General features: G+C 40.9%; 1 protein-coding gene across 3 annotated transcripts in view; it reads left to right on the top strand.

Annotated features, from left to right (window-relative positions):
- The window catches only part of Actr2 (actin related protein 2), a 55,171-nt gene that overhangs the window by 13,164 nt on the left and 26,247 nt on the right, over positions 1-15,760 (top strand). For 2 of the 3 annotated variants that reach the window (XM_037208963.1, XM_028884537.2), the window contains exons 2-5: positions 962-1,072; positions 3,189-3,203; positions 7,602-7,817; positions 10,305-10,377. In XM_037208963.1, coding sequence (XP_037064858.1) covers positions 962-1,072; positions 3,189-3,203; positions 7,602-7,817; positions 10,305-10,377 — 415 coding nt within the window. The remainder of the gene's footprint in view (positions 1-961; positions 1,073-3,188; positions 3,204-7,601; positions 7,818-10,304; positions 10,378-15,760) is intronic. The other variant, XM_028884538.2, reaches the window with a different exon arrangement.

Raw genomic sequence — 15,760 nt, forward strand, 5'->3', positions numbered from 1 at the left:
AGGGCTACATAGAGAAACCATGTTCGGAAACAAGCAAACAAAAAAGAGAAAAAGAGATGCCTTTTTAAGATTGGGTTGTGGGCAGGCCTGTGGGGCATTTCATAATTAGTAATCGGTGGGGGAGAGCCAGTCCATTGTGGGTGGTGCCACCCGGGGGTGGTTCTGAGGTCTATAAGAAAGCAGGGGAAGCCGGGCGGTGGTGGCACACGCCTTTAATCCCAGCACTCTGGAGGCAGAGGCAGGCGGATCTCTGTGAGTTCGAGGCCAGCCTGGTCTACAGAGTGATTTCCAGGACAGGCTCCAAAAGCTACACAGAGAAACCCTGTCTTGGGGAGAAAAAAAAAAAAAAAAGAAAGAAAGAAAAAAAGAAAAGGAAGTAAGCAGCTGAGCAGCTGAGCAAGCCTTGAGAAACAAGCCCATATTAGCACTCCTCCATGGTCTCTGCATCAGCTCCTGCCTCCAGGTTCCAGTCCTGTTTGAGTTCCTGTCCTGACTTCCCTCAGTGATGGACTGTGATGTGGGAATGTAAGCCACATCAACCCTTTCCTCCCCAAGTTGCTTTGGTCATGGTGTTTGATCACAGCAATAGCAACACTAACTAAGACAAGGTCTGAGAGTACTTGGTACTTGGGAGAACTTAAAGAGATGGCATGAGGAATAGAATGGGTGACCACTTTGGATGGTTTGAAAGCAAAGTGATGTTTTCTGATACTCCTTTTTTTTTTTTTTTTTTTTTTTTGGTTTTTCGAGACAGGGTTTCTCTGCGTAGCTTTGCGCCTTTCCTGGAACTCGCTTTGGAGACCAGGCTGGCCTCGAACTCACAGAGATCCACCTGCCTCTGCCTCCCGAGTGCTGGGGTTAAAGGCGTGCGCCACCACCGCCCGGCCTGATACTCCTTTTAAATCACTGTAGTAAATGCTTGGATACTAACACTAACCCACTCATTTCTGTTTCCTTCCAGTTTGTGAAGTGTGGATATGCAGGCTCTAACTTTCCGGAACACATCTTCCCAGCTTTGGTTGGAAGACCTATTATCAGATCAACCACCAAAGTGGGAAACATTGAAATCAAGGTAATGTTTTATTCATTGTTAAATAACCATGAGGGTGTGTGAGGTGATCGTTGAATTAAATAGTGTAAAGTAAAATGTCAGGAAAAGCAAAGAAGAGAACAGAATTTCTTGTAATTTTAATGTATAGTAACACCTCAACAAAGGCAAAAAAAAACCCTGAAGTTAATTTTATCTTTTTGTTTATGTATAGCATGGTGCCATTATGATATGGAGTATAAAAAACATTAGCTTTAGAATTATGTACAAAATTGATATATATTAGTGCCTATGCCGTCTTAGTGTCTCTGAGACGTGGGGCTTTTCTGACCTCCTACTTTTTTTTTTTTTTTTTTTTTTGGTTTTTCGAGACAGGGTTTCTCTGTGCAGCTTTGCGCCTTTCCTGGAGCTCACTTGGTAGCCCAGGCTGGCCTCGAACTCACAGAGATCCTCCTGGCTCTGCCTCCCAAGTGCTGGGATTAAAGGCGTGCGCCACCAACGCCCGGCCAGTGACCTCCTACTTTTTCATGCAGTCAGTCAGGAAAATCCAGAAGTCTAGGCCTGGTTCCTCTTCTTCCCATTACAGTTGATTTTCATAATGTGCGGGAAGAAACCAGGCAGCTCCTTATTTGGTCTTAACACTTTGTCTTTCCGTAATGGAAGAGGGGACAAGTTGTCATTAGCCAATACTTTACATGAGAGGCTCAACAAATTTTCTTCCACTGAGCTAGAAATCAAGCAGGAGTCACATTATTTTATAAGAAATAGACTAATTAAAAGATCATGAATTGACTACATTCTTAAGATAGATAGGGTCCAGATTATAAAAAACAGTAGAATTTAGGGGCTTTTTTAGTGAGGCTTTTCTTTCTTTCTTTTTTTTAATAGTTAACACTGTTTGGTCCTGTTTGGACAGTCTTTGTCAAGACTCAGGGTGTATATCTTTGGGATATTTGTTTGAGGTACTGAGAAAAGTGATGGATGTAATAGACGATAGAAATAAATTACTGTGTTCTAGGTCTCAACTGTGGGAGCTTGAGAACTGAGTTACATAATAAATAAAAATACACATGGAAACGTAGATTCTGTGGGTTTTTTTTTTTTTTTAAAAAAAAAAAAATAAAAGTGAATTCTGGCCTTTGGTAGGTTTCCAAAACCAAGTAGTTCACTCAGTATGAGACATTTTAGGAAAGGCTTTGCAGGGAAATTTTGTCAGATTCCTTTTTCTCTTTTCATAAATTTTCATTCTGATTGAATTTTATCTTTTTTATTTTTATTTTTTTGGAGACAAGGTCTTACTGTGTATCCTTGGCTGGCCTTGAACTCAGAGAGAGCATGCTTCTGCCTCCAAGTGTAAGATTAAAGGCCTTCATCAGGAAGCCTGGCAGGTTCTGTCTTGAAAGGACTTCAATTTGAAATTCAGCTAGTAATGTGATGAGGGAACACTGAGTGTAAAGAGTGCATTTTACTTAGAGGCTGGCCTTTGAACATTTTTATAGATGATAACATTTTTGAGGTTCAGAGAAATATCACATGTAGCCATTTTTATTCTCCAACACAACAAAAACAGCACATTTCTTCTCACCTGTTTTCTTGCTTTTTAAGGCCAAGTAATAAAAATGAAGTTTTCTTGTGAGACATTTTCCAGGGACTGCTGATAGAGTGTGTCACTGTGTTTTTACTTCTGCTATTTCACGTCTTTAAGGCTTTCCAGTTAAATTGCGTTTCCTTTCACTTGACTGTTAGGGTTTAGATAAACACTCCTGAACTAAACTCTGACCTACTCAGCTAGACCATGTATTGTCCATGTTTTTCTTAATTGAAGTTCTTAAATTCAGTAATGAAGTAAAGAACAGTTTGGAATTCCCGTGCTTAGCGAATTGACTTATATTTATTTGTAAGTCTTGCTAGCTGAAATGTGATGGTAGACTAAGACAGTGGGAATTTAAATCATCTACTTAATTCTCACAGAGTTCATGTGGCCCTGATGTTAACACTGTAAGATATAGTGGCACTGCATCTGACCTCGGCCTAACTGTCTCTGTTGCTTGTGTGTTTAGACCTTTCGGTGGGGATTTTGTGTAGGCCTTTTCTGACTCTCGCTCTACCTTCTCTCTCCTTTCTTGACCTGTTGAAGTAGAGTAACAAAACAATGGTAAGTGAGGTCACACACGTGCTCTGCTTGTTTCCACTTCGCCTTGCTGGGACAGTAGCTGTTGTTTGTGTCCCTTCAGTATTGGGGAGGGGGAAATCCATATTTTTGTTTTAAGTGCTTTAATTTTTTAACCTTTTTCATTTCTTAGTTTGGTAGCAACTAATAAAGTCCTGTACTTTCCTGATTGCATACAATGAATCAAACAAGAACTAATTACTAACATAGTTTTGAATTGTTTTCCTTATTTTTTGTAGATGAATGTTGTTATTAAAATGGAATGTGGTGTGCATAATACAGAAATGAAGTAGCTATGTGATACAGACAGAAAACGGGTGAATTTGTTACATTTGGACACTTAGTTTATTGATTGATGTTCTATATTACCTATTATACTGAATGCATAAATTTGCAGCCAGTATGATAACATATATACATTTGGTAAACTGAATAGAATTTTAATGTATACATGAATCATAAGTGAAAAAAGAAATAAAAGAAAATCTGTTTCTATGTCATCCTTACTGATGAGTAGATTTGACACTATCTGAAAATAAATAAGAAAAAAATAACATACCTCTTGGGCTTTCCCAGAAATAAAAGGCCATGCCCCATACACACAGAGACAAGTAAGTACCTTTGTGTAGTCCCTCCCTTTTATAAAACAAACAAACAAACTAGAGGCTTGCTGGGCCTGTCCCAGACATTTGACTGTGTTATTACATTTTTATATGGTAGTCTTTAAGTCTGGAAATTCTTAATTTTTTTCTGAATAAAAGAGCATGCATTGTTTTAAATACTAAAGAGTTTTTTGTTTTATTTTTGGAAAGGGTGTGCTTGTAGAGAATAGTATAGGCATAATTTAAAAGTTCTTTTAAAATCAGAAATAGAATATCTAATTGGTATTTCAGTATAAAAGTAAAATCTTCCATATGCTGGGTGAAAAGAAAAAACGTATTTTGAGATGTAGCCTGCTCTAACCCTCATACCAACCTCTGCTTCCCTGGTTTCATAGACTTTCCTTCTAGGGATGTAATTGTGGTTTAAAGCTTGTATTTTTCTCTATTTTCTAGTTCAGAGTGACGTTGTTCAAAATTATTCTTGGCAGATATAATCTATACTAAATAACTGGCTTTCACCCAGTGTCTCAGTTACTGTGAGTTTCCAGGGACCAGGTGAGGTTTAGGCTTGAAGTCCAGTGGTGGGCAACAGTAAAAACTTGAGGCTGCTCTGAGCATTTCCTGCTGGTTCTGAAGGGAGGAGGGAACCTAAGAGTCTTCGATTTGTTTGTTTGTTTGTTTGTTTGTTTTGGGGTTTTCTCTATGTAGCCAGCCTTAGCCATCCTGGAACTTGATCTGTCCCAGGCTGGCCTTGAACTCACAGAGATCCTCCTACCTCTGCCATCCTGGGATCAAAGGTGTGCGCCACCACTGCAGAGCTAGGTTATTAGCATTGTTGAAAGTTGAAAGGTTCTAAGGGAGAGTTAATATGTGATCTAGGTTTTGTTTGATTAGTTGGTTAGTTTTTTTCTCAGACAGGGCTTCTCATAGCTTAGGCTGGCATCAAACTTGCTGAGGAGTCCAGGATAGCTGCCTTGAGCTACTGATCTTCCTGCCTCAATCTCAATCTCTCTCTCGTTCTTTGTTTTGAGTTTTGGTTTTGTGAGACAGGGTTTCTCTGTGTAGCCCTGCTGTCCTGGAACTGACTGTAGACCGTGTAGACCAGGCTGGCCTCACTGTCGAGTGCTGGATTCCAAGCTTGTGCCACTGCTCCTGGCTTGTTTGTTTGTTTTGGTCTCCCTATATAGCCCAGGCTGAGCCTGAACTCTGGCATTCTTCATCTTCCTACCTAGGCCTTATAGTGTGTGCCACAATACCTGGCAGTTGATGCTTGTTTGTTTGTTTGTTTGTTTTGAGACAAAGTCTCATATATCTCAAGCTGGCCTTGAACTTCTGATCCTCTTGCCTTTACCTCCCAAGTCCTATGATTGCAGTGTGCCATCATGCCTGATATCAGACCGTGCTGGGGATGGAACCCAGGGCTTTTGTGCATGCTAGGCAAGCACTATACCAACTCTGCAACATCTCTGGCTGTCTGAGGGTTAAAGAAATAATTTTATCAACAAGTTTTTCATTAAGTCCCTTGAATGCATACATTTCCATTTTTAAATGGCCCTTTTTGTTCAGAGGAAACTAAGGATACTCAATGTCAGATTTCCCTTTCAGTTAATAGTTCAAAATATGTGTGGCCCTAGAAGAAGATTCATAAGGCTTTTATTTTGAGTTGCTATAAGCCTCTGTTTTGTTTGTTCGGTTTTTTTTTTTTTTTTAGGCAGGGTTTCTCTGTGTAGCCCTGGCTGTCCTGGAACTTGCTCTGTAGACCAGGCTGGCCTTGAATTCACAGAGAGCCACCTGCCTCTGCCTCCTGAGTGCTAGGATTAAAGATGTGTGCCAACATCACCACCTCAGAGGCAATAAGCCACTCTTCTTAAGAGGAATAAAAGTAAGTATTCTGTTGAAATTTGATCATACTTACTCTGAATTGGTTGAAATAATAGAGATTACCAACCAATTATCGAAATCAGTTGTCTTCTATAATACAATGAAAAATACACTTACCATAGGAGCAAATAAGTAACAGAAATTGGTATGAAATTGTACTTGTTAATAGCCAAAAGTAGCACATATATTTGCAGGTATAGAATTTTTTTCCTCTGTTTTTAATTAAGAAATGTTTAGCAGATGTAGCTACGTTAAACAGGGTTTACAGACCCTGCATGTACCTACCACCTAGAATCCAGTATTAATATCTGTTGTTCTAAACCAAGCAGGCATAGGGCACTGGGGAGGCAGAGGCAGGCGGATCTCAGTATTGTTGAGGCCAGCATGGTGTACACACAGAGTTCCAGAACATCCAGGGCTACATAGAGGGACCTTGTCTCAAAAAACAAAACATTTATTATTTTGATTAACTGCATACCCATTCATCTATCAAAATGCTTGGGTTTTGTTGTTTATTTATTTTGGTTTGGGTTGGTTTTTGTTTGTTTGTGTTTTTGATGTTTCACTGAGTTACAGATACTAGTATACTTCTCCCTAAATACTTCACCATGCTTGCCTTTATCCAGAGTTCACAAGTGTCGATCTTTACAGTTTTTCATTTTCTTCCTGAAGATTCTGAGTAGTTAATAGTCAAGGAACTTAAGTGTTAGTTTGGGGAAATTGACGTTATAAGAAATTCGTTGCAATAGAAAGTTTTAGTGAACTTCTTTCTTTTTGCCATTACTGTGTCTTCCAGAAATCTGGCTTTTAGTTTAAAACTACTCTTCAGGGACATTTCTAGTTCTGGGTTTTTTTTTTTTTTTTTTTTTTTTTCCTTTTTCCCCTAACACTGCAGATTGAACTCCTAGGGCCCTCCACATACGAGGCACATGCCTACCTCTGTGCTTCAGCCCACCCCAAAGGTCATGTATATTTATAAAGCTTCATTTTACATCTTCTCATGTTGGTTTTGTGGTTTCTTTTCTTCATCTCTTCATAATCTGAACTTTTATTATACTAAATAGTAGCTATTTCTGGTACTAATTTTTAATTGGATTCATCAATGTAGAAATAATAATTTGGATTACTGATTTCTAAAACATTTAATATTAAGATCTTGTTTGCTTTGTTATGCATACAAAGTTTTATATTTTTTTTAATGTGGGTCACCTTAAATATGCTCTCATTGGAGACAGGTTGTGAGTGTTGTGCTTCATGAAAGATAGCATTGATTTCCAGTATTATACGTCACGATTAAAAATGTTGCCCATGAGATAACTTTATAGGCGTTGTTTTAATGCATACACATATAGATAGACATTTGTGAAGTCTGTTAATTGGTGTATGTGTGTGTGTGTATGTGATGCATTGTTATAAAGGAATGAAGAATCATTATGATTTTTCATCTACAGTGATATAAATCATTTTGATAGTAGAAAGAAATGTGCTTGTGTGCATTGAGTGTCTTTCAAGTTTTTCCCCCTGATGTGCTATTTCACATATCACAGGACTTATTTTTTGAACATTTGAGCAAAAGAAACAGATGAAACCTCATACAAATCCCTTCAAAATATGAAAATGTGGGGTTTATTTGTGCTAATGTTCTTCTTTTGGAAGCATGTATTAAAGGTAAGGTCAATTTATTGATTTAAATACATAGTCCATAAAATATTGATTAAACATTGTAAGCTGTTCTTGAAAGAAGAGTTTTAACTTGGAATAAAAAACTTGATCTGCAAGTCCAAGAAAAAAATTAAAATTTAGTTATTCCCAAATTTCCTAAAATCCGGGAATAGAATTTTCTAAAGCTTCTTGGTGTAAAACTTGGACTGTTTTAAAGCTTTGCCATCCCGTCTTCTAGGATCTTATGGTTGGGGATGAGGCAAGTGAATTGCGCTCAATGTTGGAAGTTAACTACCCCATGGAGAACGGCATAGTGCGAAATTGGGATGACATGAAACACCTGTGGGACTACACATTTGGACCAGAGAAACTCAATATAGACACCAGAAACTGCAAAATTCTACTCACAGAACCTCCCATGAATCCAACCAAAAACAGAGAGAAGATTGTAGAGGTAAATTTTTGATTGGCTGGATATCCATGTGTATCTCTATGATAAAATGTTAAAAATCAGTATTTTTTTTTCTTCTTGCTCCTGCTAAGGATAAATAAAAGCAGTCATTTCTCCCTAGATCCTGTTTATTTTGCATTTACTACAGATTGAGGGTGGTTCATTTGAAAACTGAAATGTTTTTGATCATGTTTATGATGCTTATGAGAGTTTGAATTTTGGAACATAAATTTTGGATTTTTGGATAAGGGAATTTACCTGGTAAATAGGCAAATATTCCAAATTTTAAATCAGAAATCTCTCTGGTCTCAAGCATTTTGTATAAGGGACGGTTAACGTGTATATGCTAGTAGATGAGAACACTCTCCTCTCCAAAAATTAGGTGATTGTGTAAAATAGTTTATTAGAAAGTAATAGCTCTAATGGAAAAAAAATAGTGAAGTTGTGTGTGTGTGTATTATATATATATATATATATATATATATATATATATATATATATATATATAATTGAGTTCAGGAAAAGAGTTTGGAATTCAAGATAAAAGATTCGAAAGTCTTTGAGATGATGTTTTTCACCAAAGAAGTAAGGAGACAGTGTTGAGAAGGCTGGGGCTGGAGGGAGGAGCCTGCCGAAGAGATTGGAAAGGCTGCTGAAGTAAGGCAGGCAGGCAGGAGAGCCTCGTTACTGACTCCGATGGTGGACTCTGGAGGACTCTGCATTTTGTTTGTAGATGCACACACAGCAGCAGCACTTGTTTACTAAAGGGATGTTGGAATAGAAGGTTAGAAGATGAATCAATTGGTGAAGATGTATTCAAAAGTTGTAAAATTGAAGTTCTGTATGTTCTCATTGCGATCAGTTGTTAAATATCTCAGTATTCAGAGTGATAGTCCTATCAGTCAGTGAGTGCTTACAATGGATGACCACAAGAAATCATTAAAGATTTTCTCATGGGCTATAGTGCTGAGGGATGTCTTTCTGTACACTGTGAATGTATGATGATCCCATTGGCTAATAAATAAGCTGCTTTGGCCTATGGCAGGGGAGCTTAGAGGCAGGCGGGAAATCCAAGGAGAGAAACAGGAAAGAGAAAGGTGGAGTCTGGAGAGATGCCAGCTGCCGCTGAAGGAACAACATGCCAGCAGACCAGTAAAGCCACAGAACACATGGAAAAGCATAGCTGAATAGAAATGGGTTAATTTAAGATATAAGAGCTAGCTAGCAAGAGGCCTGCCATAGTTTGTAAGTAACATTAAACTTCTGAATGGTTATTTTGTAAGTGGCTGCAGGCCCACAGGGCTGGGTGGGACTGGAGAAAACTTTGAACTACATTGTGGAGAACAAGCGCAGTGTGATGAGGGAGGGCCGAGGAAATAGCTCCCTTCAGTGTAATTGAGTGTGAGTTACAACCTGGGCTCAGGGAGAGTCAGTGGGCTGGGCCACTGAGCAGCCTCTGCGTCTTGACAGCCTAGTGTTTTAATTTTTTTTCTTCACCTCATAATTTACTGTTTATTTTATTCCACGGCTAGGGAATCAGACCCAGAGTCTCATTCAAACCAGAAAGAACGCTTCTACTGAATTACATCCCCAGTCCTGTTTCCTTCATTATTTGTTTTTAACTGCCTGGGGGAGGGGTGTAGAACCAGTTTTGACTCAGGTTGGGGGAAATAAGCAGATGATTTCTCTTCTTTTTTTTTCCTCTTCATTATTTATGTAGGTTGTGTTTATGTGTATATGCCCATGCACACTGGAGTGTCCATGAATGGACAGTTTTAGGGGGAGTTGGTTTTTACCTTTTTACCATGTATGTGGGCTCTGGAGATTGAACTCAGGTCATCAGGGCTTTCGAACCTGAGCCATCTTTCTGGTCCCAAAAGGATATGTCATTTAATTTCTTTATTCTGATTTTTGTTTTGTTTTGTTTTTCGAGATAGGGTTTCTCTGTGTAGTTTTAGTGCCTGTCCTGGAACTCACAGAGATCCGTCTGCCTATGCCTCCTGAGTCCTGAGATTAAAGGCATACACTACTATTGCCTAGCAATTCTAATTTTTTTAATATTGATTTTGTGGGGGTGGGGGGCACGAGCGCACAGGCATGAATGAGTGCCACCCAGGCAGGTTTTTGTTTTTGTTTTTGTTTTTGTTTTTGAGAGGTATAAATTTAGGAAATTTTTGTGTGGAGCTTGCTTTCATACTGTTTAGCCATTGTCTACAATATATTCAGAAATCTCTGCTTGTAGCACTTACAAATGCTCCGAGACTTGACTCAGGTGTGTGTATGTGCTTGTAGGCACACACACGTGCATGTGTATCCAAAACTCTGCCCTGATGATTGGAATCGAGGACAACTAGTTAGAATAGATGATTCCTCAGGGTCCTTGGTTGCATCTAATCAGCTAATCTGCCATGTGAGCATGAAGGAAGTATATAAATATGTATAGAGTTTTCTGCATAAACCACTTTCCTGTTTTCCTTCTTCCATTTTCAGGTAATGTTTGAAACTTACCAATTTTCTGGTGTGTATGTAGCCATCCAGGCAGTTCTGACTCTATATGCTCAAGGTAAGTAAAGCTTAACTATTAGGAAAATTAATTCAGCAAACACTGAGGGTGTGTGTGTGTGTGTGTGTGGTGTGTGTGTTGTTTTGTTCTGTTTGTTTTTTGAGACAGGGTATCTCAGTGTAGACCTGGCTGTCTTAGAACTTGCTCTATAGATCAAGCTGGCTTCACCCGCCTCTGCCTCCTGAGCGGTGGGATGCAGAGTGACTCAGTTAAGAGCAGTGACTGCTCTCCCTGAGGACTCAGGTTCTAGTCTTTCATTTGGAGCCATCTATGACTCTAGTTCCTGGGGATCCAGTGCCCTCTTCTGGCCTCCAAGGGCACTGCATGCACCTGATAAACAGACATAACATTCAGCTAAACACTGTTACAGATAAAATAAAAAAAAATCTAAAAAAAAAACAAAAAGGAAAGACTGTTACTTATATAAGATCATACTTCAAAACTTTACAATTGTCTGTCTGTGTCAGTTTGTCATGCATGTGTATACAGGGATGCATGCTTGTGGAGGCCAGAGGTCGACATCAGGTGTCTCTCATTCTCCACTTCCTTTTTTTTTTTTTGGTTTTTGGAGACAGGGTTTCTCTGTGAAACAGTCCTGGCTGGAACTCACTCTGTAGACCAGGCTGACCTCAAACTCACAGAGCTCTGCCTGCCTCTCCACTTCCTTTTTAGAGACCGCATCCTTCCTTAGTTGACCTGGAGTTGACTGACTTGACTGGTTGTAAACCTCCAAGGCCCTCCTGTCTGCACTTCCCGGGGCGGAGGTTACAGCCTTTGCTGCTACACTGTTGTTTTGTGTGGTTGACGGGCTCCAGACTAAGTCCTGGGCTTGTGCAACAAGCACTGTACGCACTGAGCCAGCTGCTGAATGTGAATGCCATGCACACTTCACTTGCTCTGTTAAGTAAGGAGCTAAGCTTAAAGTGACATCAGGTTTTTTGTTGTTGTTGTTTTGTTTTTGTTGTTTTGTTTTTTTTTAAGATTTAGTTATTATGTATACAGCATGTATGACTACAGACCAGAAGAGGGCACCAGATTTCATTACAGATGGTTGGGAGCCACCATGTGGTTGCTGGGAATTGAACTCAGGATCTCTGGAAGAGCAGTCAGTGCTCTTAACCTCTGAGCCATCTCTCTAGCCCACATCAGTTTTTTCAACAGTCTTAAATTTTTATACATTACGAGGGACTAGAGATGGCTTGTCAGTTAAGAGCATTGGTTGCTCTTCCAGAGGACCAGGTTCAATCTCTAGCACCCCTATGGGCTGGCTCCCACCTGTCTGTAACTCCAGTTCTGATGTCCTCTTCTGGCCTCCTTGGGCACTTGCAGGCATGTGATGCACAGACGCACAAGCAGGCAGCACTCATACACAAAATAAAAATAAGTAAATTAAACCTTAATTGAGAATAAACATAGAATTTATCCTCAGAATCGGCTTGAGTTTAAGAAATTTTTTTTGTTGTTGTTTTGTTTTGTTTTTTCAAGACAGGGTTTCTCTGTGTAGCTTTGCACCTTCCTGGATCTCGCTCCATAGACCAGGCTGGCCTTGAACTCACAGAGATCCACCTGCCTCTGCCTCCCGAGTGCTGGGATTAAAGGTGTGCGCCACCACCAGCCAGCCAAGAAATATTTTAAAAGATTAGTGTGCTGGGTAGTTTTATGTCAGCTTGACACATGTTGAAGTCATCTAAGAGGAGGGAAGGGACCTCAGTTAAGAAAATGCTTCTAGAACCGAGCAGTGGTGGTGAATGCCTTCAATCCCAGCACTCAGGACACAGAAGCAGACAGATCTCTGTGAGTTCGAGGCCAGCCTGGTCTACAGAGCTAGTTCCAGGACAGCCAAGGCTACATGGGGGGTTGGGTACCCTGTGTCACAGAAACAAAACAAACAAAAACAAGAAATGATTCTAGAAGATAGGGCTGTATGCAAGCCTAGAGGGCATTTTCTTAATGACTTTCTTTTTCTTAATGCTTGATATGGGTGTGGTGGCAGCCCATTTTGGGTAGTGCCAACCCTGGGCTGGTGGTCCTGGATTCTATAAAAAGGAAGGCTGAGCAAGCCATGGGAGCAAGCCAGTAAACCGCACATTTCCATGACCTCTCCATCAGCTCCTGCCTCCAGGTTCCTACCCTTTTAACAGTTCCTATCGGATTTCCTTTGATGATGAACACTGCTGTGGAAGCCAGATAAACCCTTTTCTTCCCAAGTTGCCTTTTGTCGTGGTATTTCATCACAGCAATAGTAACCCTAACTAAGACAGCATAAAAAACTTAATGGTCATCCAGATGTTCGCACACCTTTAATCTCAGCACATGGGAGGGAGGCAAAGGCTTGTGGGTTGCTATGAGTTCTAGGTGAGCCTCATCTACACAGTGAGCCCAGGCTAGCCAGGACTCCATAGCAAAACTGTGTGTGTGTGTGTGTGTGTGTGTGTGTGTGTGTGTGTGTGTGTGTGAGAAACACACGTACTGATCAGATGCATAATAAGTTGGGTGGGGAGAAGATGTTTTGGAACACGTTCCTAGTTTTTGAGTCAGTTTTAATGAACTGTATTCTCTCTGTTTGTATTTTGTTGTTGTTGTTTTTGAGACAAGGTTTCTCTGTGTAGCTTTGGCTGTCCTGGAACTTAGGCTAGCCTTGAACTCACAGAGATCCACCTGCCTCTGCCTCCCGAGTGCTGGGACTAAAGGCGTGGGAATTAATTTTTAAAGCTATATTTAGTTACCTATTGTAGTATGTCTTGCATTCTACTTAATATAGAAAGTCTATCAAACAGTCAGATAGATACAGTTTCTTTGCTCTTACGGTGGTGGATTACAATCTACTGTAATTTTCATTTGAAGGAAAAAATGTCTGTCAAGTGAAAGAAAGTATTTTCTGGATAAGTCTGCATTTGGACACTTTTACTCTTTGCAAATCTGATTGTCTATTTGTGTGCATGAGCATGTGTGGTGTCGGGGGCAGCTTGGAGGAGTCAGTTCTCTCTCTGCCATGGGAGTCCCAGGGATCAAACTCAGGTCGGCGGGTTTGGCAGCAAGCACTTAGACCCCCTGAGCCACACTTCATTTCCCCTCCCTTCTTCCCTCCATCCATACATCATTTGTAAAATACCACTTTAGAGGGACTGGAGAGATGTCTTAGTGAAAGAACACTGGCTGATCCCAGAGGGTCCAAATTCAGTTCCCAGCACATATGTGGTGACTCACAGCCATCTGTAACTCCAGTTCCAGGGAATCTGACATCTACTTCTGACTTCTACAGGCACCCAGCGCACAAGTAATATACAGACATACATGCAGGCAAAAGACCCATACACATCAAATAAAATTAAAGTGAAAAATTTTTAACAACTTACAAATTACTTTCATATACAGTAATTTTAGAAGGTTTAAAGGGGTTAGTCTGAGTTTGAACCTGTGATTCCATCTTGCGTCAGGAGGCATTACTTTTTGTGTGTCAGTGTTTTGCCTACATATATGTATGTGCCCTATGTGCATGCCTGGTGCCCAGGGAGGCCAGAAGAAGATATTGGATATTGGATCCCCTAGTACTGAAGTTAGAGTTTTGAGCTGCATTATAGGTATTGGACCCCACCCAGGTCCTGCAAGAGCAGTAAGTGTTCTTAATTCCTGAGACATCTCTCTAGCTCCCCTAAAAGAATTTCTAAGAAAACTGATGTTAATATATTTTCCTAGTAAAATTTATGAATTAATCTCGATCCAGTAAGAAGATAACCTTTTTTAAAAGAAGACTCACTTATCATGTATACAGTGTTCTGCCTGCAGGTGTGCCTACGTGCCAGAAGAGAGCACCAGATCTCATTATAGATGATGTGAGCTACCATGTGGGTGCTGGGAATTGAACTCGGGCCCTGGAGGAGTAGCCAGTGCTCTTAACCTCAGTGCCATCTCCAGCCCAAGATAACCTTTCTTTGGTTTTTCGAGGCAGAGTTTTTCTGTGTAGCTGTGGTGCCTGTCCTGGATCTATCTCTCTAGACCAGGCTGGCCTGGAACTCAGAGAGATCCTCCTAGTGCGGGGATTAAAGGCATGTGCCACCATGCCCAGCCAAGATAACTTTTCTTAATTGCTTGTATTTAGCTATTTTTATGTAACTGTTGACTCCTTAATTTTGACAAGCGATAACTCAATAAAATTAATTAATTATAAACCTCACAATCCCACACTCAGGAGGCAAAGGCACTCAGGTGAATCTCTGTGAGTTTGAGGTAGCCTGGTCTACAGAACGAGTTCTAGGAGAGCCAGGGCTACACAGAGAAATCCTGTCTTGAAAAACCAAAATAAGTAAGTAACTAGAAGCCATGCTTCTTCCTAACTAGGTGGTTAGTACTCTCAGGAAAAAAGAATGGAGACATGGCTCAGTAGTTAAGAGCACTTTGCTGCTCTTGCAAAGGACCAGATTTCAGTTCCCAGCTCCGCGGTCGAGCAGCTTATAACCACCTATGACTTTAGCTCCAGAAGAGTGGGTGCCCTCTTCGGGTCACCATAGGCACTGTACTCATGTGCACACACATGCACACACAAACACACATATGCACAAATACATGGTAAAGATAAATTTAATAAGAACAACAACTACTATTACCATTCCAACCTGCAGGAGGGTTTTGAATAAGAAGTGACCTGGTGTTTTAGGAAAATATGTCTATGTGCTTAGTTTAGTCTGGGTGGATAGAAAAGATTGATTGACGTTGGGAAATCGCAGGTCAGAGTTTGAGTGGTCAGAGAAGGCACAGATGAAGGGGCAGGAATTTAAAAGACAGACAGACAGACACACACACACCCAGGGATAGAAGGATCTGGCACTAAGAATCCTGTTCTCTTTTCCCAGTAGACAGTCTTCCGGGCTGGGGCCATAGCACAGTAGGTGACTGCCAACCTTGAAAGCCTGAGACCCGAGTTCAGACCCTCAGCACCCACATAGAAGCCTGAGGACCCGAGTTCAGACCCTCAGCACCCACATAGAAGCCTGAGGACCTGAGTTCAGACCCTCAGCCCCCACAGAGAAGCCTGAGGACCTGAGTTCAGACCCTCAGCCCCACATAGAGCCTGAGGACCTGAGTTCAGACCCTCAGCACCCACAAGAAGCTGAGGACTGAGTTCAGACCTCAGCCCCACAGAGAAGCCTGAAGACCTGAGTTCAGACCTCAGCACACAAGACTGAGGACGAGTTCAGACCTCAGACCGAGTCAGACCTCAGCACCCACATAGAGCCTGAGACCTGAGTTCAGACCCTCAGCACCCACATAGAAGCCTGAGGACCTGAGTTCAGACCCTCAGCACCCACAGAGAAGCCTGAGGACCCGAGTTCAGACCCTCAGCACCCACATAGAAGCCTGAGGACCTGAGTTCAGACCCTCAGCA

The sequence above is a fragment of the Peromyscus leucopus genome, chromosome 10, assembly GCF_004664715.2.
Source record: "Peromyscus leucopus breed LL Stock chromosome 10, UCI_PerLeu_2.1, whole genome shotgun sequence".
NCBI classification, from domain to species: Eukaryota; Metazoa; Chordata; class Mammalia; order Rodentia; family Cricetidae; genus Peromyscus; species Peromyscus leucopus.